At 43.5% G+C, this 23581-nt stretch overlaps 1 protein-coding gene across 1 annotated transcript in view; it reads right to left on the bottom strand.

Moving 5' to 3' along the window:
* The window catches only part of GPR162 (G protein-coupled receptor 162), a 28570-nt gene extending 18785 nt beyond the window's left edge, over positions 1-9785 (bottom strand). Inside the window, exon 1 of the mRNA XM_018567373.1 lies at positions 8851-9785. Within this exon, the coding sequence (XP_018422875.1) occupies positions 8851-9690 (840 nt within the window). The 5' untranslated portion in view covers positions 9691-9785. The remainder of the gene's footprint in view (positions 1-8850) is intronic.
* Between the last annotated feature and the right edge of the window lie 13796 nt (positions 9786-23581).

Genomic DNA, 23581 nt, shown 5'->3' with positions numbered 1-23581 from the left:
CCCATGACCCTTGTCTATAGGCAGAGTTGGATTTTTCAAGGTGGGGTGGTCATTGTAACCAATATAATAGATCCATGCATACAGATAAGCGTTATCCTTTCCTCCTTTGTACCTTATACGGTAACTGGATTTTTTTTGTCTTTTAGAAGAATTCCTGGTAAATGTAATACAGGTTTCTACGAGCCTCACCGACCCTTCCCGGCTGACCTCCCCTGGCCCCTATAAACTGATACCTATTGAAGCAAATTATTTGAAATGTAAAACTAAAAATCTATTATGGCCGAGGCCCGGTGCACACATTACGGATGGGATTCATCCGGCGGAGGTCTGTCTAGACATTGTCACATTGAAAACACTTCACTGCACCTGCTTGGCGGCAAGGCAACCCGGAGAGGACCTTCAGATGGTGGCAAAAGCAGAACACACACTGGGGGGGTGTTATGTCAAGCGTTTGCACGCACAAGCTGTGGGAATTGGAATCTTTTATATACTTTTTTATATACTATTATACATATTTATATACTTTTTTACATACTATTATACATATTATATACTTTTTTACATACTATTATACATATTATATACTTTTTTTTTTGCAACAAATGAACTCTTTTACTTCCTGTGTGCATTAAATGACAGTAAGCTCCGGTGCTTGGTTGTCACATGACTCATTTGCTTCAGAGGAGAAATTTGGATATATAATCAAACATTTGAGGCCGGGGTATAGGGTTGCCACCTTTTCTTCAAGTGAAACCCGAACACGCTAGCGCCATTTTTAATTTTTTTTGTGAAGAATAGAGGAGAGAGCGAGGAGAGACAGCCAGGGGAGGGAGTAGGGAGACCGGCTATAGAGGACTACAAATCTCAGCAATACATTATACAGACGTGATAGTTTAAATGACCGCCCCACGTCTGCGGGGACCCTAATATTCAATGCAGCAGCCATTAAAAATAGCAGACGTCCGGTGGGGCATCTGTTTACCAATATGAAGCCTATTTATTCCCAAGGCCCCCGGGGTTGGCAACGCTCTGTGCAGCAAAGGGCTTACACCGAGCAGACATGGCTCTGCATCATCCCTGTCCGCTGGGCTCTCCTCGCTGTCACACGTCAGGCTTTGTGTCACATGTCTTACAGCGATACTGCCGCACCGCCGTTGTAATTAAACTGCGTCTTTCAGGAGGGTCACCGAAGCATCCACAGCAAGATTCCTGTCGGCAGCCGCGGGAGCTCGCGGAGCACAGGGAGCGGCTGGTTAGCCGATACACAGCAGCAGCTGCTTGCAAACTGCTAATTAAGTGAAACAGATTATTACGATAATTGTTAAAATAATTAAAGGCAGTTGTGAGGAGGAAGAGGAGACAGGGAGAGGGGGAGGGGAGGCTACGGGACGGATATTTCACAGGTGAGGGAGGGCCGCAATGGAAAGGTGCAGAAATTTAAAGGGTATGTAAACCCTAACAGTAAACTTCTCTTATTTGCTCCCTTTTGGTCTGTTAAATATACCATTACCATTGGATGCGTTTTGTTATATATGTTCGATACGTGTAAAAAAAACCTGTTAGACATTCAGAGCTGTCCAGTGTCCTCATCTCACTTCCTGTGTTAGCTCAAGAAGTCTAATTAGCCCTCCTAGTTCTTATCTTGGACTATAGAATGTATCATAATATACAATAACAGTATAACAAATATAATATATAATATAAATATAGAATAACAATAATAACAATAAAGAAGAAAATAGGAGAGTGGGAGAGTTTGAGTAGTTTAGCAAAAGACAACTAGGTAGAACTGGCACCACTCAAAAATGCTGTGTGTTACCTAGCCCACAACGGGACTTAGAGTTGAGTGCTGGTGTTAGCAGTCAACAGGAGGAAAAAATGCCCAAAGTTGGTGGTCAATGAAGATTCTTGATGTTTGTGGTCAATAGGAGAAAAAATCCCCCGTTGGAGGGAAAGGGGGGCACTGGCACTGGTGCTCAGTGGAGGGAGAGTGGGGGCACTTGAACCCATTTAGGGACTCAAGGAGCTACATCCCACTGTAGGAGTTGATGCTAATGGGAGTAGCTGGTGGTGCATGTTATGTGAGGGGGGTGCGGGTGGTGCATGTTAGCGGGGATGGTTGCCGGTGGCGCACGTTAAGGGGGCGTTTGGGGGTGCCGGCACATTACCACATCTGGTGTATTGCCCAGCTCTGTAATGTCACTGTCACTAGCCAGAGCATCCTGCTCGGCTCCTGGTAGCCACTAATGTCACTGGTCACAGCTGCCGCCCCCCACGTGACCTAAAGAGATGCCGTTGAGGCAACTGCCTCATTATAGGGATGGCCCTGCCCTCACCTCCCATGGATGTTACAATCTGATTGTACAACTTTCTTTAGATCTATCAACAACTGTGTAGTACAAGGGTCTCATATCACATTGACTTGGTACATTTATTGAGATTGCATAGAGATTGTACAATCAGACTACATCTCTTGCTGCAGCTGGAAAAGGCTCAGTCATTCTTTTAAAATTCTCTCTTAGGTGAAAGTGGAGATGGAAATAAAAAGGAATGAATCTTTGTTGTGGCCATGGCAGACATTAGGACCCGGGGACTTTAGGAAATGTCAGTTTGGGATAGAGTGACTCTTTAAGCCTCTCGCATTTCTGAGCGGTGTGGCGTACACTTTAATTAAATGCAAAATTGGCGGCTGAAGAAATTTTTTCAAGACCCCCCTTCCAGATTGAAATATATGATTGGTCACTAGACCTAATTCCATTCTCCATCACTGTATTGCCTCCAATGGTACAACGGGCTTCCTATTGGATTTCACAATGAGATAGCACATCAATCATCTGTTAGTGAGAGATTGCTTTCCCCGGAGACTTGCCTCCCGGCAATACTGAATGTGCAGCCCTGGCTGGAATCCTCTTTAAAGTGCACCTGTGCCCAGGCTATGAACATTAACCAATTTGCATATTCTGAACAAGCGGCTAAACGGATTTAACTCTTTCGCTGCCAGAACAATCTTTTTTTGCACACATTCAAAAATGCCCATTTATTTTTAAATGCACTAAAATCAAAGAACGATATATGTATTTAGAAGACGCGTCCAATAAAAAGATTGCATATTGTGATAGCAATAAAGTTAGGTAAAAAAAAAAGTTTTAAACACCCCCAAAATGTCCCCCATAAAAGTCCCCCACCCACACGTACACGCACATACTAATACACACGTAGGCGCGCCGGGGTACAAAAACAACACTTGCACTACACAGGTTAGGTATCACCGGGCACACTGGAGTGAGAACAAAACTTCTATGGCCATTATTCACAGTTAACTCTGAACTGATGACTTGTAAAAACATTTGAAGTGTCAACAATAGACAACTTTAGATTCTAGTTGTTTGCCATTTCTCGGGCACACGCAATTTTGAAGCTTGACATGTGTGGTATCTATTTACTTGCCGCAACCTCATCTCGTTTATTTGACTGAAAAACTGGGTATTGTTTTGTGTTTATGCGCACTAACATTAATATAAGTGTATTTTTCCAAAAAATGTGGGTTTGATAAATAGTTGAGCCCCTTTTAGACTATCCGATAAGGAGTGGATCTGTACAAAGATTCCCTCCTGATTGGAGCAGTACAGATCGGATGTCACCTCTGTGACATCCGTGTCCATCCAGTTTTTTTCCTAGATCTTGTGATGGAAAAAAACACTAAAATGACTGGACACCATGCTAGAGTTGCCACCTGTCCTGGATTCACCTGGACAGTAAGGGTTTTGAGTCCTGTATGTGCTATGTCTGGGTTTCAGCTAGCCGGAAACCCAAAAAAAGCACATACAGGACTCAAAACCCGGACTGTCCAGCTGAATTCGGGACAGGTGGCAACCATACACCATGCTGGTCTATGGAGAATCGGATGTAAATGGACATGTGATTACCCCCAATGCGGCAGATCAGCTCCAGCGAAACACCGTTCCATTTGTCTGGAGCTGGCCGGATATAAACGGGCACCCGTCCATTTAGATCCGGCTGCCCATAGACTAACATTGGGCATCCGAGCGGGTCTGCCTGAAAAACTGACAAGCACTCACAAGGTGGGTGCTGAGGGTGCGGCCCGCACCCGAGTGACACCATTGGAGGGGTGACACCAAGATGACTTACAGTCATTTTGGTGTCACCCCCTCTGAAAAGTTGGGCACTCGGTCATGGACCAAGAGCCCGACAGTTGCAGGAGAGAGAGGAGGGGACCCGGCAGCATACCTCGGGATGCCCCTGCTGATCGGACTGCCCGTCCGAAAGGGGCTTTGTGTTAAAACATGTTTTGCCTGAGGAAGGGGATCCTGGGAGACCCCGAAACGTTGCACCAGTGTGATATGCTGCATTTACGTCAATAAATAGACGCATTTGATCTGCATCTGGAGTGCCGGTGTCCCTACTTCTATTTGTGTTAATATTATGCGACAGGAAAAATTGCAGCTGCCACAATTTTATTCTACAGGGTCTATGCTTTCAAGAAATATATAATTACGGGGGAGAGGGGTTGATAATTCTAAAGGCCTGAAGTATACATTTTAACGTGTGCAAAAAAACATAAAAAGTATCTGGCAGCGAAAGTGTCAAAGCCCCACCAAAGCCGATCCTTTTTTATTTTAGGTTCGGCTGGAGTAGAGAATGGTGAAACCTCTATTTCTGGCATTAATGCTGCACAGATGCCGCAATCCTTCCTAATAGTTTTGACTTCCCGACCGCGACATATTTTGGTGTGTAAGGGAACATGAACAGGTTGGAGGCACATTAGGAGATAAAAGTGAAGGTGGAAAGTCAGCGGAGATTGAAGAAAAAGAGTGGGAAGACGGGAGATAAAGAACATAAAGGCAGCCTGTGTAAGAGATGAGTGGGAGTTACGGGGGATAAACACAAGTAGAAGGTAGACTGCGGAATACAATGTAGCAGAATATTCACAAGGGGAGATGATGCCTGTACAAAACCTGCACTGGGAGAATTAAAGTGGACCTGAACTCAAAAAGTGAAGTGCTATGTTATAAGGAATATCTTTAAAAAGATAGCAGAGGGTTTCCTGTGCCTTGAACTTCATAGCTGTATATCTACAGGATGACATCTAAGGTAGCATCTAGTCTCAAGGTGGCCATACACTCTACAACCATCGCAAGACTTTAGTCTTGCGATGGTTGTAAGGTACTTAAAAAAACGTACGATCTGCCTATGTTGCATAGGCAGATCGTACTTGCGATGATCGCAAGCCACGCCCCCTGAGGGGCGGGCTTCCGATGACCGCAATGCTGAACGGGCAGTGTGCGCTTGCGCACACCGGCCCGTTCAGCATTTATCTTCCGAGCACCGTTCTAACCAGCCGAGAATCGTACGATTCCCGGCTGGTTTTCGAACATGCTGGTTCGACAGAAGACGTGCGACCGTACAGTAGAAACGGTCGCACGTCTCCGTTCACACTGCTCGATTATCGTACGATAATCGTATGCGATCGGGTTTTCGTACGATAATCGAGCAGTGTGAACGGAGACGTGCGACCGTTTCTACTGTACGGTCGCACGTCTTCTGTCGAACCAGCATGTTCGAAAACCAGCCGGGAATCGTACGATTCTCGGCTGGTTAGAACGGTGCTCGGAAGATAAATGCTGAACGGGCCGGTGTGCGCAAGCGCACACTGCCCGTTCAGCATTGCGGTCATCGGAAGCCCGCCCCTCAGGGGGGCGGGCTTGCGATGATCGAGAGGGCGATCTGCCTGTCCAAGATAGGCAGATCGTACGGTTTTTTAATCCCTGTACAACCATCGCAAGACTAAAGTCTTGCGATGGTTGTAAGGTACTTAAAAAAACGTACGATCTGCCTATGTTGCATAGGCAGATCGTACTTGCGATGATCGCAAGCCACGCCCCCTGAGGGGCGGGCTTCCGATGACCGCAATGCTGAACGGGCAGTGTGCGCTTGCGCACACCGGCCCGTTCAGCATTTATCTTCCGAGCACCGTTCTAACCAGCCGAGAATCGTACGATTCCCGGCTGGTTTTCGAACATGCTGGTTCGACAGAAGACGTGCGACCGTACAGTAGAAACGGTCGCACGTCTCCGTTCACACTGCTCGATTATCGTACGATAATCGTAAGGTGTGTAGGGACCCTCAGATCTGTGTTCCTCCACCTCTCCTGCTGCTTCATGATCATTACCCTAGGTCCCTACCAGTCATCAGATCACCAGTCATTGAGGGGCCGCTCTTCCATGAAGAACCATGGCCCTACTATTTAATCAAGGTGGCTGACTCCACAGTATAGAACAAGACATGCTAGTTCAGTAATGGGGAAAAGACTCGCTGCAGGGATCTGTTGCTATGCAAATCCAGCGGCCGCAATCACTGAGCCGAAAAAAAAGCATTCCGATCAAGAGTTTGGACAATTCTTGCTGCACACTTGTACTCAGCATCTCGCAAATTATTTAGTATGTAGGCATAACACTCAATGAACATTTTCAGGATAGCAGCATTTCTCATGGAGAAGGATCCTTTTCAGTTCATTCACGTTGTTCCTGCTCCCTTGCCTTACTGCTGTGCAGTATTTCATGCATTAACATACGTCGCGGTAAGGGAGGCTAGCACAACACAACGTTGGTTATAAGGTTCTTTTTTCATGCAGCAAACCATAATGTACACATGGATCACACCCACTCAATGTGGTGCAGTGTTAACTATTCTGAATGGCACCCCAACAGACTTAGCCATCACCCAACAGCATAGTTGCCATCACCCAACCATACACATGGTTTGTAGCTATGCTGTTGGGTGCTGGTTAAGTGTGTTGGGGAGCCTTTCAAAATGGTTGACACAACAGGTGCGTTAACATGCATTGCAGTAAAATAAAACGCTCAAACCCCACAATATTGCAGCACACCAGTATCAATGGGTTTTTAAGGACTCTTCTAAAAGATAGATTATCACTTAGTGGAATGCATATGAAAAAAACAGTGCAGTAAGCAAAGAGTTGGTTAGCAAGAAGCGTCTCATATTTCAGTTTTAACTGGACACTGGTGGGTTATTACAGCCTTTGGTACCCCTAGTGATAAGATTTCCGCCTCCCCTCCCATTGAAGGTGTCACTGTCTTATTCAGCACTCAGGACAACCCATGGGAGGTGCGTGACCCCACTTAGTAGCCTTTTAATGGCTGTAGTGTTCATGCACTGGAGTCACCAAGAGAAATAATGTAACAGCATGTGATCCGTCTTCTTTAAAACCACACAAATCTGAAATACAAAATTTCAAGTGAAGTCACACTTAGAACACATGATACTAAGCAATTAAACTCCCAAGTGTAGATGAGCTTTGAAGGACTGTAATTCTAGGGCAGCAAAGTATAAAAATACACCCAGTAATATAAAGGTGAAGTATTCATGATTGGTTGCTATGGGGCAACATAGATACTTTAACAAGGTAGAGCAAAGAGCAGTAGCCATGAGCGAAATGTAGTTATCTATAGAGACCAACTACTCTTAACCACAGCTAAGAACTGTTTGGATCTAAAATAATGGAACATTCCACATAATGGAACTCAAGGGGCTTTGGGGATTTGCTGACACACTATATGGGCATCACACCTATATGAGTTTGTTGGAAATCCCATTCCAAAACCATGGACATTAATATTGAACTGGGAAGGCTTTTCACAAGATTTTGGAGTGTGTCTGTGGGAATCTGTGCCCATTCAGGGAAAAGAACATTTGTGAGGTCAGGTACTGATCTTGGATAAGAAGACCTGGCTCAATTTATCCCAAAGGTGTTCAGTAGGGTTAAGGTCAGGGCTCTCTGAAGGCCACTCAAGTTTCGAGACACCAAACTCATCAAACCACGTCTTTATGGAGCTGGCTATGCACACAGGGGCACAGTCATGCTGGAACAGATAAGGGCCTTCACCAAATGTTCCTACAAGGTGGGATGTGCACAATTGTCTAAAATGTCTTTGTATGTTGTTGCATTAACAGTACCCTTCAATGGAGACAGCTGAACTTAGTCATTGGAGGGGGGGGGCCACAAACCCTTGACAATAGAGGTAGATGTGATGGTCAGATGTCCACAAACGTTTGGCCATATGAGGTGTATATGTATAGATTAGATACACAAGTCATTTTGTAACAAAAACATTATTTATAAATTACCTTTCTTTTTCGTTCTAAAACTTGCTAAACTTTTTAAGGGCTCGTTCACTGCACGTCTGCATTTTTATGCTGGGCACAGTGCATTACAGTGCATGGCAGCCTGTCACAATGCGCTGTTGTGCGAAGATTTGAATAAAGTAAGTGTTTTTAAACAACACATACCAGTGGGTCATAAAACTGACATAAAATTAATTTGTTGTTTCCTTCCAGCCACTGAAGGTCATGGTGTTCAATATTCTAGTGTCTACAGAAGCCGACCTGGAAATCTAGAGTCGAGCTTCACTTTAAGTAAAACTATCATAAGAGAAGCATGAAAACTAAAATTGTAGACATTACCTTCTAAAAATGTTAGCTGCCTGGTTGACCCTCTGAGCTTCAGTAGTTTGAGTCAGTTACCTGGATCAAGCATGCGGATAAGGATTTTTGACTTGGATTATGACCTTTTTTGGTTCGGTAATTTAGACAGCATTGAAGCAGGAGGGTAGGCATAACAGCAGGCAACTGGCATTTTCAGTAGAGATCAGCAAGGGCAACACATATATTTCTCTCATGACAGGTTTGCTTTAATTAATCCTGATAAACTGTCCATAAGCAGAGCAGAAAAAGTAGAAGAAGGAGAATTTGGAATAAAAAAAACCCACACAGATATGATATCATAGAGCATCCCCATTCCCGCTGTCTCACCAGTATGGGTAGACCTGTCAGAGCATCGTACAGCAGCACAATCCCCCCGACCAGACCGGTGACCTGTGCTGCGGTCCTTGGCGATTCTGACCCATCCAAAGATGAGCGTCTTTTTCCCTGAGCATCTTGCACCACGATGGCTGGGACTTCCAGCATTCCCTCTGCTCCAGCTTCGCCTGTTCCTCCCCTCTGCCCTGAGGCAGGGCAGCAGCAAGCATGGTACAAAGTCACACCTAAACACCCGAGTCCAGTGCCCACCCCTCCCAGCAACAGCAACTGGAAGCACAGCCCGAAGCCCAGGCCGATCCGGCTGGCCAAGAAGTGGCAACCGCGGGTGTAGAATCTGCGGGCGTTGTCGTGCCACCCAATGGATGGCAAGGTGGACAGTACAAAGGAAGCCGCCCAAATCCCCAGTGCCCCTTGAAGGGCTTGTCTCCGTGCACCCCCCAGCCTGTAACTGACGGGCCACCGCACCATCCACATCCGGTGGTAAGATAGGCAAGCCACAGTCAGGCACGTGGAAAGTGCTAGAGTGTAATACGTAGACACAAACACCTTGCACAAACCCTCATTCCACTCATAACCCGGTGAATGTCTTCGTCTGAGTTGCACCACTGAAAACAGAGAGAGGGGCACAGCTGCCATGAGTAAGTGTGTTCCTGCCAGCAAGCAGAGGAGCAGTTCCAGAGGACGGGGGCGCTGGCCACTCCCTCCACGGCTGGCCAGACTCAGGATGCTCCAGGCATTGGCAAGCAGCGAGAGGGCACCACAGGCCAGCCAAGATACAGAGTTGTTCTGATATAGCTCATCGGCCTCATCCTGGTCAGGGGCCCGTGGCATCTTCTGATTGTCACTTGTGACTCCGTAATGTTGATTTTTTTTTTAATGTTGTTTCACTACTTGACTTTTGTTGTTTCTTATTTCTAGTGTGCAGCCTTCTGCTCCACTCTGATACCTTCTGAAGCTAGAGTCTGTGTCTGGCTTCTTTTCCTTTATGTCTCGTTAAAGCTCTCTCCTTCTCTTCTCACTCATGTAGACTGTCCCTGACAGTCGTTATTTGCACAATGCACTACTTGCAGATGCCAACACCAAAAACTTTCATAAGACCCACCATCCGAGGTCCCTGACTTTAGCTTCTCTCCACTTTCCTCACTCTGATGATTAGCACCCACATCCTATATTCCATTTGATACCCATACCCTTCCTTTCTTCTAATCAAGAATCTTTTGTTAAACCTTCTCACTGGTTGGGTGTTGCAAAACACCTTGCTTAGCCTCACACTCTCTTACCCCTGCGTCTTTTTTCTTTGGTTATGTGTTTTTTCCATGCAGTGTGTACTTACTGTGAAGCACAGTAGACTGCTGTCCAAAAGTACTTCTCCCTACACTATGGCTAAAGTATTTTAGCGCGCACGATATAGTCTAGTCTAGTGTACTTCTGACACTTTGTTTCAGGGTACTGTTTTCTACACCTTGACAAAATGCAACTTCCTACACTGTTTCTATAACTTGACCGATGCTTCTGTTCTATAAACCTTGTCTATGGATACTGTATCCTACCCTTTGACCGTGGATACTGCTCTTTTTGACTAAAAATACTATAGTCTACACTGCCCTTATAGCCTGAATAAGGATAGTACAGTACTTCCTCCACCTTATCTACAGTTACAACTCCCAACACCTTGACTGAGGATACTGCTTCCTACAATCTCCGTCCTTTGACTAAGGATTTTACTCCCTACACCTTGTCTAGAGGTACCACTCCCTACAGCTTGCTTCTTACAATCTTCTTACAATCTCCCTATGCTTTGGCTGACAGTGGTAAAACTTACAAGCCCCCTATAGCTTGACTGCAGATACTACCTCCTAAGCTTCTCCCTACACTCTCAATACACCTCTTCAAAGGACACTTTTCCTCACACCATTCCTACTTCTTGCAGGACACAGCTATTAACACTACGATCTACACCAATTTCTCTCAGACTTTTTTTTTCCTTTCTACACACCGTTTCCTATCACATCCCTTCTCGTATTTCTACTGATATCCACCAAGCTTTCCACTCACTTTCTCTGACAGTTGAATGTTAGTCCAAAGATACGTTCAAAATCCATCATTGGGAAGCCAATGCAAGTGTTTACAACTTCCGTTTCAGTGCAAAACTTTTCACTCTACAGTTTTCAAGGTTTTTGTTTTTTAATTGTTGGGTGTCTTTTCTTCCTGTTCTACACTTGCCATGTCTCAAAGTGACACTGCTGTATGCTCTGGTAGCACAGGCTCTCTTTGAGAAGACTATCTCAGCAGCTTGTTTTCTTCTGCAGGGTGTCTCCCTGTGTTGGCAATCTCCTAATAGGTCTGTGAGATCTGTTGCAGTCTTTGTGTGTCTGCTTTTTCTCTCCTGATTCTTGACCGTGTCTGGGGAGTTGCGTACAGTCTTGTGATAATTGCAGTCACTCTCCGTTAGAGAGCTCATACCACTTCTGAGGGCTGACGTGATATCCCAGATGAACAACTCCTATGGGGAAAGAGATAGAAAAATATATCAAATGTGTGCCAGTTACTCCCTTAAGCATTACTCGGCACTGTTAGAATACATGGCCCAGAGAGCAACCAGAGCTGGTAGGCCCATGGCAGAGCTATACCAGCTCCATGTTCACAACAACAGAGGATTGTGGGACAAAATTCACAGGATGAAGTCACATTGCATCAACAGTTTTATTGTAATTCACGATGGGCACATTAAGAGTTACCAGTTGTCCCTTATAAACATGCCATGCTTTAATGTCATTTTATATCTTAATTCTGTATTTTGTGAGCTGATTAATTAAAGGAGAATTATGAGGCGAGTGATTTCAGTAGATCGGGAAGTGAGCGAACACATACCGTCGCTCGCTCACTTCTCGATCTATCCCTGCAGAGAGCCGTGACTGTCACTCACGGCTCCCTGCAGGGATCCCCCCCCACCCCTGTCTGTTCCTCCAGCGCTGACTGGCGGAACGGACAGGGGAGGGGGCGGGTACAGCTGGCTCTGCCTCTAGATAGGCAGAGCCAGCTGTCACTCACACAGCAGGGTGGATCCAGACAGCATTATCAGGATCCGCTTCGGCGTCTCAGTATACCACGAGCTGTAGCTCGCGGTATACTGTGCTTTGGGGGACGGGAGGACGCTAGTTTGTGTCCCCCCGTTACCCTTAGGAGAACTATGGCGAAAAAAGCACTGACCCCATAGTTCTCCTTTAACAACTTCCAACTTTTTTTTATTGTTAGCCCTTAGAACCTGTTGTTAGGACAACTATTCACTGTTAAAGTCTAGGCTTCAATCCAAAACTGGAGGCTGCCAGATGCGCAAAAATTATTCTAATTTTTTTGAACCTAGTACATCTCAACCCTACCTTTGGTTTATTGAGTATGGTTCTCCTGGAATCCAACATGCCTTTAGGAAGAGGAGTATAACATCCTCCAGCACAGGATTGGGGCATCACAAGTACCAGCCAACAGCCTACTTTAAAATGGGCAACATGTCAACTATGTAGAGACCGGTGACATCACTGAGACTACAGTCTTTCCATTCTCTAGAAATTGGTGCCAACGCTAAGAACGTGGCCTATGAATTATAAAGACCGGTGATCCCACAAAGGATGGCCAAAGCTTTTTGTTTTGGACAGACTGGGGGAATAATTAAAACATCTGTTAGGTTTCTAATGGCATATGTGTGACTGTAGGGGAGACTGAGCCTAACAGGCAGTGATTGTGAATTTTTCCTACCGGAACACACAAGCACAATTATCGTAGTGTATGGAAAGGATAGTATTACTGTGTCAATGTTTTTATTGCTGTCTCTGCTTTCCCATTGACAACTGCACTCTTCATGTCTTGTATGGGCATCACAGGGGCAGAAGTAAAAATCCCTGCAACTAGCCCACAGACATATCAGTGTAATAAAGTTGCTATAACATGTGTAGAAGCCCTTTGAGTATCTGCAATACCTGTTTATTTCTATCTATCTATCTATCTATCTATCTATCTATCTATCTATCTGTCTGTCTGTCTGTCGGGGTGGACAAATTAATATGGAATTCAAGAGCCAGTCTGTCCAATCCAGGAGCCAGCAGGATTTTTGTAGGAGCCAGCTCCACTGACAACAGCTACAGAGAACCTCAAAGGTTAGGCTCCAGCTGTACTTTTAAAGGAGCATTGGCTACCTGGCTCCTGGGAAGTAGTGGTTGATCCTCCTTGTCATGCGCTTCCCAAAGAGCGACAACACTCAACATGAAGAATCCCATTATTATCACTGGTGCCAGTCATACCCGAGGGTTGTGTAGTTTGTAGCGCAAAGATGTACATGAGCACATTTTTGGGCATATAGCCTTCAATTGGAGAGCCACCTAATACCTAAGTTCCGTTGGCTAAAACAGAGATGCTGAAGCCAAAAAACAGTGCAAAAACATGAAAAAATAAACTCTTTACAATTGCGTGAAAACGCATATGCTGAAGTGTAAAAGGGGGCTCTAGCAAAGACGTCCTGAGTGCAGACTAAACAAAGTCCCATAACTTGATGTAGGGCAGTCACAGGAATTTGAAGAAGCATGTAGCATGGTGCCGTTCATACCTGAGGGTTGCGTTGTTTGTAGCTCAAAGATGTATATGAGCTTTATTGAGCAGAATCGCACATTTTTGGCTCCATAGCCTTCAATTGGAGAGCCTCCTAATATATAGCTTTCCATTGGCTAAAACAGAAACACTCAAGCTGCAAAAACATGGAAAGAAACCCTTTAAAATTGAATGAAAATTCTCAAACTCGTATGTAAATGGGAGCTATAGCAAAGAAGTCCTGAGTGCAGACTAAACAAAGTTCGCTATGTTCTTATAGAGGTAAGGCAGTTGCAGGAATTTGTAGGATCATGTAGCATATAAGGCTTTTATTCACGGACGTTTGCTGGGTCACAGCCCACCTTTATCAAGGCAAAGGTATTTCTATATAGGGCCGGAGTTAGGCTTTAAATGATTCGGATAGAGGAAATGTACTCCCACAGTAATTTGTAAACTGTAGAAACAAATCAATCTGGCTCAATCACAAGAACGAATGATTAAGTGAGTGCGACGCAACACCTGTTTTACATTATGCATACGGATAAGGATGATTAGTGGCTTTTGGAGCAGCAAACCTGTTACAGCTCCATTTGGCGCTGTTCTGTTGACAGCTTTACCGCAAACTGCTGTGCTATGCCTCTACTATTACATTTCTATAAAAGCCACTGGCACCCATTATTGTACATTTTGTGCATGACGGCAAAACGGTTTTGAGGTGTGCTGGAAAAGGATACTTGCTTTTTTCTTTAAACTATGATGCAGTTTCCCAGACATCGGTACAGTTCTAGGTAGCCATTTCCTTTGAATACTGAGGAAGTGATCCTGTCAACGGGCCAAAATGCATCAATTAAAAGCCAGTTTATGTAAAAGACGAAAACCGGCAACAACTGGGTTTAGGAAACTGAACAATCGGTCTTAAATGGTAGCAATTGAGTATTTATGAAAGATTGTGGATTTATCTGATTCCGAGTCTTCAGCTTAAGAGTCTGGGCTCAGAGTGTAACATATGTTGCCCTGTCAGCCTCCTGACCTTACACAATCTCTCCGCTCTTAACATGTCATTACAGTATCAAATAACATGTGGTTAAGAGATATGTAAGCAACAGCAAAGCTTTGTTATTTGATAGTGTTATGCAATCTCAGAAGCTGGGGGACAGTGTCAGACTTAAAGTTTCTATTAAAATAAAATATGCAATAAAAGGGCCCCTGCACTTTAAAAAGCCTTGCTCATTGGATTAAAAATGAACTTACTTTAAATCATATTTCTGTAGGCCAAGCATGGCTTCCATAAAGCCTAGCCAGAAAACTGCCATATAAAGAGATCTGCCCCATCCTGCGCAGAATCCAAGAGCTGGGAACCATTGGACCCCCAGCATCTAAGAAACGAGTGCTCTTCCTCTTGACATAAAACCATGCATGCATGTGTACTCTACCTCCCCGTTACATTAGGGAACCTCTAATCCTTGACTCCCCCCCGCTGTCTAGACAGACACTGACTATGTGATGTGGGTTGCCCATACCAATAAGACAGAGCACTCAGTTTTTCTAAGTACCTCCTTGCACATTTTCTAAAACTTGTTGATCAGCCTAGTAGAACCACTGGATAGGCACTTCCCTTGGTAGGATGACAACACTTTTCCTTCTGCAGTATAATCACTGCAAAGTTATCTCCATAGTTACTGCTGTAGCTGCTTAGATGTTGTAGCATTGATATTAGTGGATAGCCATGCCTAGCTCTGCCCACAGCCATTTAGATTGACAGAACATCAATCTATTTGTAGGAATTCAGGGACATGATGTAAAAACTCAGCACAGAACATCCCACTCCCTCCAGAGCTGTCTAGCATCGGAAATCCAGGTTCTCAGCTGCATTGCATTTTCCATTACAAAAAAGGTAAATTACATTAAGAATATATAACATGCCAACTTGGCTTGAGAATGCCTGTTTTTCATTTTGAAAGAAACAAACTAGACGCTTTGGATGGACTTTGTGGCTCACTTTAAGAAAACTGCAATATCTGACTTACTTATACTTTATACAGGTAATATGAAAAGTACTCAAAAAAATTATTGTCCCCTGTAAAAAGAAATCCCTCAAAAAGGAGATGGTCTGATGAATAGATCACAAATTGATTAAGTAGTATAACAAAATTTAATAGTCATTTATACACAAAGACACTTATACAAAACATTTAAAAACAATTAAAAAAGCTTCCCTGGAATCACCTAAATATAATGATACGGATGTTTAGATATATAAATCTCCTAAAATGCAGGAAGTCCCTGGTGCAGGCAAAATGGTGATATATCAAAAATAGAATAACGGAGCTGTACTCACGTTGTGTGTAACCCGTAAAGGAGTAGTCCTTGTTATATCTCACAGCGATACATGCATGTAGTTGTTTCAGAAAAAATGTATCCGTTTATAACGATTTCATTTCAAACGGTCCGCTTCAATGGAGGAGCGGAGGTTCCTTGAATGTTTTCCTCCCCGTCTGTTTTTACTCACGCCACTGTGTGGGATAGGATTCCAACTTGAGGGAAAAGAACCTCAAAGAAAGTTTCCACTCGTGCGGCCGCACTGAGGGATGGAATATGGTGGGGTCCTCGCAGCAGTGTGTCCGGTGACACGGCAAGGAATAAGAGCTGTGTGTATTCACACTGGCGGAGGCTCGCTCACATCTCTCGGTCTTGGCTGCAGTGAACAGAATCTGCTGCTGCTGTGTTCAGGCAGTGTCCACATCGGGTTTACTCAGTCCATTAGACTCGGAGGCTGTAGAGATTTTTGTTTTGTTCTCACCCGAACGTTTAAAAGTCAATAGTGGGTGTCCTGGGAAGCTGGAACACACGCTGTCCTGACGCGTTTCCCCCCGATGGCCGGGGCTTCTTCAGAGGGGCGTGTGCATCATGTCCTGCATAGGTGTGTTAAATAATCACACTGATAATAGCTAATTGGTATCTGATTTTCACTCAAACGTATACGAGCAGGTAATTAAAGAAAATTGGTTTCTCCAGTACAGTTTAGTATAGCGGTGTTCATAGGGACATAGCCCCATTCATTCGGATTAATCTGATGCCATCTTTCACATATGTACAGGGATTTCTCCATACATGACAGGTAAGTAGAAAAAATGTAAATTTATACTGAAGGACCCTTCCCACCCCAGCAGCCTGGACGGGAAATGTCCTCATATGAAAAGTAGTTTAGAGCCAGGGTTGTCCCTATAATAAGGTGGCATATCATTGGGTCATGTGGGGGGGGGGTTGCGGCAGGTGTGCCTGCCTCCCCCTTTTCGGACAGAACATCCCGGGTTGCTAGAGCTATAGCTCTTAGCAGCCTGTCTTGTGTGTGTACTTCAATAGCATATTGAGGTCCCCTAACCACAGCAAATGTGGGAAATGTGTTCATAACTTGCTGGACCGGGATCCATGTTCTTCATTTGCCACACATTTTTGTTGCAAATTTATGCCAAGAGAGCCAGATAATCTACATGACAACCTAGGCAGAAACCTAGGGCCTTGTGGACATCCAGGGGACCCAGCTACACCTTCCATGCCCCTGCTGTAAACCAGGGGGATAAAACAGTTGCTCAGGTCTGTGCATCTGTCTGTAATTTCACAAGGGTGAATGTACTTGTTGATAGCTGGTGCCTGATACGGCCATGCTGATACAGACAATGCAAATGGTGTGGCTTCTCTGTGGCTACTGCAGTCCTTATTGCGGTCACTAGAAGGGCTGGAGAAGGGGGAAGGCAAAGCTTCTACCATGCCTAGAGCCCTATTCTGCCTTAATCTGCCTGTTCCTCTAATGATACCAGTTATATCAGTTACCCTAGCAGAGTACTGTTTTTTTAAAGAGGAACTATTTCCAATAGCATGTGCAGCTCTCTATTAGGTCTCCAATGTACAATTGTAACAGTACTACTCCTCACAGGTCTTTGAGCTCCTATCCTCCCATCTGCATAATAATTCAGCATGCTATTACTACTGCTAGTGTCACGGTTATGAGTGGAGGCCTAATGAGCTGAGGGGGAACAAGGGCATCACGCACCAGATTATAAACTGCATTTCCAGGACACAGGACCTTTGCAAGACAGCAAGAATAAATGTACAGAAGTACCGAACGGGGAACTCAACACAAAGATCTCACCAATAGCGTTCCCAAGAAATAATAGAAACTATCACTTGGTTAAAGTACATATAAACTGAATCAATAAACTCAAACAAGCTTTACCAAATCAATGTCTTCGCAATCTATTATAGAAATATGAACAATTAGATGATAAATGATACCATATTATGTTTGATATTTATTGCAGTGCATTTAATTATCATCAGCATTTGTTTGAGACGAGTTGAAGTCCCTGTGACTGCTCCTTTTGTGGGACTGGGATGTAATGTATCTAATTTCCTTTAGGGGTCCTCACATGTTTTTAGCTAAGGGGTATTTTTAGCAAAGAAGGGTGGAATTCAGGGAGTCAAAATGGATAATGGACAGAGCAGAAGAGTAATGAGAGCAATCATGTGTGAGAGACAGGGCCTCAGTAGAGAAAATGTAATTGTCTGGGTGAAGGTGTTCCCTATAGGGGGAATTTCACTTATTCTTTCCTATGTGGATTGAGCACCAATGAGTGGGCATGAGAACTGAATGTGCCCAATCATGGAAGATGAAACCATTTTAATTACCTCATATAGTAAAGAGGAGTTAAAGACTAAGATGGACTGAGTCTTGGGGGGTAATTTACAAAAGGGTGAAGAGTTTGGAGAAGGCAGGAGAAGTGAACAATCTAGGCCAAAATAGCTGGTTTGGAAAAATTCTCCAATTCACCTCACTTTCTAGTTCAGCTATGTTGTCCTGGATTGTTCACTTCTCCTGCCTTCTCCAAACACTTCACCCTTTTGTAAATTACCCCCTTAGAGTCTTGTTATTCATGTAGATGGAAGAGTGGAAGAGTGGCTTATACCTGAGGAAAGTAAAGACTTTCCATCTGGCTCAGTCAGGAGATGGGTGGTGGCCTTGTGAAGGTAGGTTGGCCGGCCTGGCGGTGGTGATGACTCCAACATCTAGGCCATGCTCCTTGGGCCTGTGACCCTGATTATTTATGGGCCGGTTGTTCGTTATGGCCTTCAACATGACCAGGCCTGCAACCATGGACTTTGGAAACCCTTGCAACCAAGTTGTGTCTAAACGTGTGTTTCTCCTGCCATGGCATATAGGCCAAGAGAGTGGAGACAGAGTGATGGAGTTTGGTTTCCATCTGGAACTGTTTTACTGTGGGCCTGGTGTGTGAACTGCCTTAACAACTCGCTGCAAAGGGGCACTAGATATGCGTGTATTTATTTACCAGATCAGTGTAATTTTTTATTATTAAACCATTATTAGTAATCATACTATTTCTGACATTATATGCTATATGTGAGGGGTTTAGCAGGGGTATAACTGTGTGTATGTGGACTTGTGAGTCCCAAATGTATTATTAATTTGTAATTTTGGCAAGTTGTTTTCTCTTTACACAATGTTCTGTTTTCTACGAACAGAGCCTTGGTGATTGCAGCCAAAGAGCTTAGATTTTATTTCATCAGGCCTCACCACTTGGTTCCAAAAATGCCTGTGGCTTAAAGTGTTTTGTTGACTTTTGTGAAGGGATTGCTGGTGAAGAAATACTGCATATGTTGTTTTGATTTTAATTACATTGGAAATATTGGATTTTTCTCTGGGAGGGTGCTGGTGCTGGTGCCAAGAAGGGAGCTGGGAATGATAATGCGAGGTGGAATTTTTCTACTTTACAAATGTTAGAAATTACTTTTAAGCCCTGACTTCCTTAATGAAAGGAGCCATTTGCACATTTGTGTTTTTCCTGAAAGAACATTGACAGCATTTCCTTCAAGTTTGCAAGATCTCTGGAGTACGGTCATTTTGGTCAACCAGAGTAAGAGGACAAAATAGGACTTTGATTGCAAGATAACTTTTAGCGTAAGTCCAAGCTATACCACATTTGAGGGGACTTTCCCTCTTTTAGAACAAATCCATCTGTCCCTTCTTCCTCTTTTAATTTAATTCTTTTTGGCCCAATATATAGAACTCTATAAAATTAAGTGTTACACTGCACTAAAACTTTTATCTAACCTCTACATGATTGCATTTGTCATTTTGGAAAGTTAATATGAGGGAAAAGCAGATGAAAATAGCAATTGTGGGCATAAGCAATCATTGTTTGCATATTTATCCCTTCTGGTCTGTGTAAGTGGAGACATAGCAGGGGTTTGCCAACGTACTTTGTTCTAGAAGGTGTCCCTCTTTCTCATCTAAAAAGGTTGGGGGTTATACCGTTAGGCTAAGTTTAGTATCTGTGTTCAGGCCACAGTCCGGCCACACAATCAGCACTCCACATGTCCAGACCCTCAATATTTGCACTCAATGTTCAGGCCTCAATAAAGGCTTGATGAACTCGGAAGTGTGTACTGAGCCATTTTACTCAGTACAGGCTGTTGAATCCCAGACTCTCAGACCCCAGACCTCTACTCTATGACTAAGCACTGCGAAGTTAGGAGTCTTGCATACTTGTGCTTGTACCCCTTTTTAATGCAATAAACAATATACACAGAGAAACCAGTTCTTGTGCCATCACCCATTATGTTTTTTTTTATTGTTGCATACAGTGACAAGCTGAAGAGCCGCTTGGTAATTTATGGGGGGCAAGGGTGGATGCAGCTGGAGCATTAATATCTATTACTGTTAGGCCCCAGTGGTTGGGGTTGCTTGGTAAGTGTCTAATATGTCTTCCAAGTAAATCCTGTGCAGATGCAGCTATACTGAAGCCTCAAAAATAGAATAATAACATGAATGCATTGTTTAGTTGTACTGTATGTGACAGCCAACAATTTATACTATGAGAGAATCAGCGTCTTTTCATGGTTCTGCCCTCTCCAGTTTGGCCGCTGTAGCCCACAGAAGCAGAGTAAGACTAATCTCCAACAAGTCGGTTTTACACATGAAACTAAAGTCACGTGTCACTTGCATTGTCTAAGAACACCAAGGTACATGCATTGGGATTCACTGACTTAAATTAGTAATAATGAGGTTATAGAGGGGGATGTTATTTCAAAGACATTTATATATGACATCAACCTTTTTCCTTCAAGATCTGCAATGCAAGTCAAAGTTGACCCTTGGTGTCTATTTACTCCATTACCTACTAATTATGTTGGGTTATGGTAGGATGACAGAGGGGTAATGTAGGGTTATAGTAGGGAGACAGAGAGGTAATATAGGGTTAAAAAAGGGTGACATAGGGGTACTATAGAGTTATAGTAGGGTGACAGTGGGATAATGTCAGGTTATAGAAGGGAAATAGAGAGGGTATGTAGGGGTATAGTAGGGTGACAGAGGGGTAATATGGAGCTATAATAGGTTGACAGTGGGGTAATGTAGGGTTATAGTAGGGTGACATAGTGGCAATGTAGGGTTATAGTAGGGTGACAGAGGGGTAACGTAGGGTTATAGTAGGGTGACAGAGGGGTAATTTAGGGCTAAAGTAGGGTGACATGGGGGTAATGTAGGGTTATTGTAGGGTGACAGAGGAGTAATATAGAGTTAAAGGTGGGAGACAGAGAGGTAATAAGGGGTTAAAGAAGGGTGACGGAGGGGTACTATGGAGTTATAGTAGGGTGACATTGGGATAATGTCAGGTTATAGCAAGGTAGTAGAGAGAGTATGTACGGTTATAGTAGAGTGACAGAGGGGTAATATGGAGCTATAATAGGGTGACAGTGAGATAATGTAGGGTTATAGTAAGGTGACAGAGGGGTAATGTTGATTTATGGTAGGGTGACAGACGGGTAATATATGGTTATAGTAGGATGATAGAGGGGTCATCTAAAATTATGGTAAGGTGACAGGGGGGTTAGAGTTATTGTTGGGTGAAAGTGGGGTTATATAAGGTTGTAGTAGAGAGATAGAGAGCAGTAATGTACAGTTATATTAGGGTGACAGAGGGGTTATATAGGGTTATAACAGGATGACAGTGGGGTAATGTAGAATTATAGTAGTGTGAAAGAGAGCTAATGTAGAATTATGGTACAGTGACAGAGGGGGTTAGAGCTTTGGTAGAGTGACAGAAGGGTTATGTAGGGTAACAGTGGGGTCATGTAAAGTTATAGTAGAGTGAACGATTGATAATGTAGGGTTACAGAAGCATGCCAGAGTGGAACTGTAGGGTTAAGACATGGTACCTGTGGGGAAATGCAGGGTTATGGTAGGATGAGAGAGGGGTAATGTAAGGTTATAGCAATAAGACAAAAGTTTAATGTAAGGTTATAATAGGATTGCAGTGGGCTAATGTAGGATTTATAGTAGGATAACAGAGGGGTAGTGTAGGGTTATAGAAGGATTACTTTACGGCAATGTAGGACTATAGTAGCATGCTAGAGGGGTGACAAGGTTATAATGGGGTGAAAGTAGGTTATTGTGGGGAATCAATGGGGTATTGTAGGCTTATCGAAGGATTACTTTACGGCAATGTAGGGTTATAGTAGCATGATAGAGGGGTAATGTAAGGTTATAATGGGGGGACAGTAGGGTATTGTGGGGGATCAGTGGGGTAATGTAGGGTTAAAGTAGGACAACATAGGGTCAATTTAGAATTTAGATATGGTGACAGTAATATAACCTAGAGTAGTGGGGTTTTGTATGATGACAGTGGAGTAGCTTGAAGGCTGGCCGAAGGCTAGCCTGGATTTGTGGGAGGAGCCTGTGCCTTTAAAGTCGGCACGGCTCACAGGGGACGTCCCCACCCGCCCATTCCCCTTGCTTTCATTCATTTAATTCATTTCATTTACATTCAGAGTATGCCCCCTTTTAGGCATACTGACCTGAGAAGGCCAAGGCACACCACAGGCCATTGGGGTGGGGGGGCGTTAGGGTATCACTTACTTGTTAAGGCTCGGACCACAAATGTAGGTTTATAGAAGGGTGCAGATTAAGGTAGTGTTGCAGTGGAATTGCATAGGATTAAGGTATGGTGCAGGGCTATGTAAAATTATGATACAATGTCAGCAGGGTTACGTTATGTTAGGAATTATGTTAGGATGACATTTGGATTACATAATATTATGATAGACTGGTAGCAGGGTATGTCGGATTATGTTACGGGTAGCAGTGGGGTTACATAGCATTATGGTAAAGAGACATTGGAGTTACACAGAGTTATGTCAGGGTATCATTTGGATTATGGTTAAGTGGCAATGGGGTATTTAGGATTATGATAGGGTAGCAGTGAGAACAGGGTGAGAATAGGGTTGGTATTGGGTGCTGCAGATTTATGGGGGTAAGACCAAGATGACATTCCATACACAGGCTGCTGGCACAGTGACAGCAGTTATGAAGCAACAGGTTACACTAAATAATGCAGAGGTGACAATTTCCAAAGTTAATAACAAGCACAGAAGTTATATAGGTCAGTTGGCCAGTTAAATAAGGTAAACTGACGATGCTGAATGGCAGCGATTTGCAGCTACAAAAGGGAATCGAGGGACTTTACAAAGCAATAATCTCTCCTAAACCATAGCAAATAAACAGATGTAACTTTTCATCATTTGGAGCAGAGAGACCCGACAAAGACGTGCATGCCACGGGACTCCATTGGGTCTCATTAGAATAAATACAATGGGTATAAATAAATGGGGTGTGACAGAGATATATGGGAGTACAGGAACCATTGGGAAAAGGGAATATGAGGCTAGAGGGGAATATTAGGGAGTGATAGAGAATTATGGGACACATAGAAGGATATAGAATTAGACGGTTATATAGGGAATATTAGAAATATATATATATATTTATGGGTATGTAGGAAATAATAGGAAGATTTAGTAATATATGGGTTAACAGGGATTATTAAGAGTTATATAGAATATTAAGAAAAAAGGGATGTTTTGGAGCATACAGGAAATATTAGGATGAGACAAGGGATATTGGTATGTATGGAATATTATAAAAAGAGATATATGGAAATGTTGAGAAGAGAAAGAGGTATATGAGTATATAGGCAATAAAAGGAAAAGGCAGAGAAATATGAGAATGTTTCTAAGAGGTAAATGTATATATCTCTATATCTCTCTCTCTATATATATATATTTACATTTA

This window comes from Nanorana parkeri, unplaced genomic scaffold (genome assembly GCF_000935625.1).
Source record: "Nanorana parkeri isolate BGI_ZX_2015 unplaced genomic scaffold, ASM93562v1 scaffold1037, whole genome shotgun sequence".
NCBI classification, from domain to species: domain Eukaryota; kingdom Metazoa; phylum Chordata; class Amphibia; order Anura; family Dicroglossidae; genus Nanorana; species Nanorana parkeri.
Note: the sequence above shows the minus strand (reverse complement) of the source record. Positions and strands in the feature narration are given on the sequence as shown.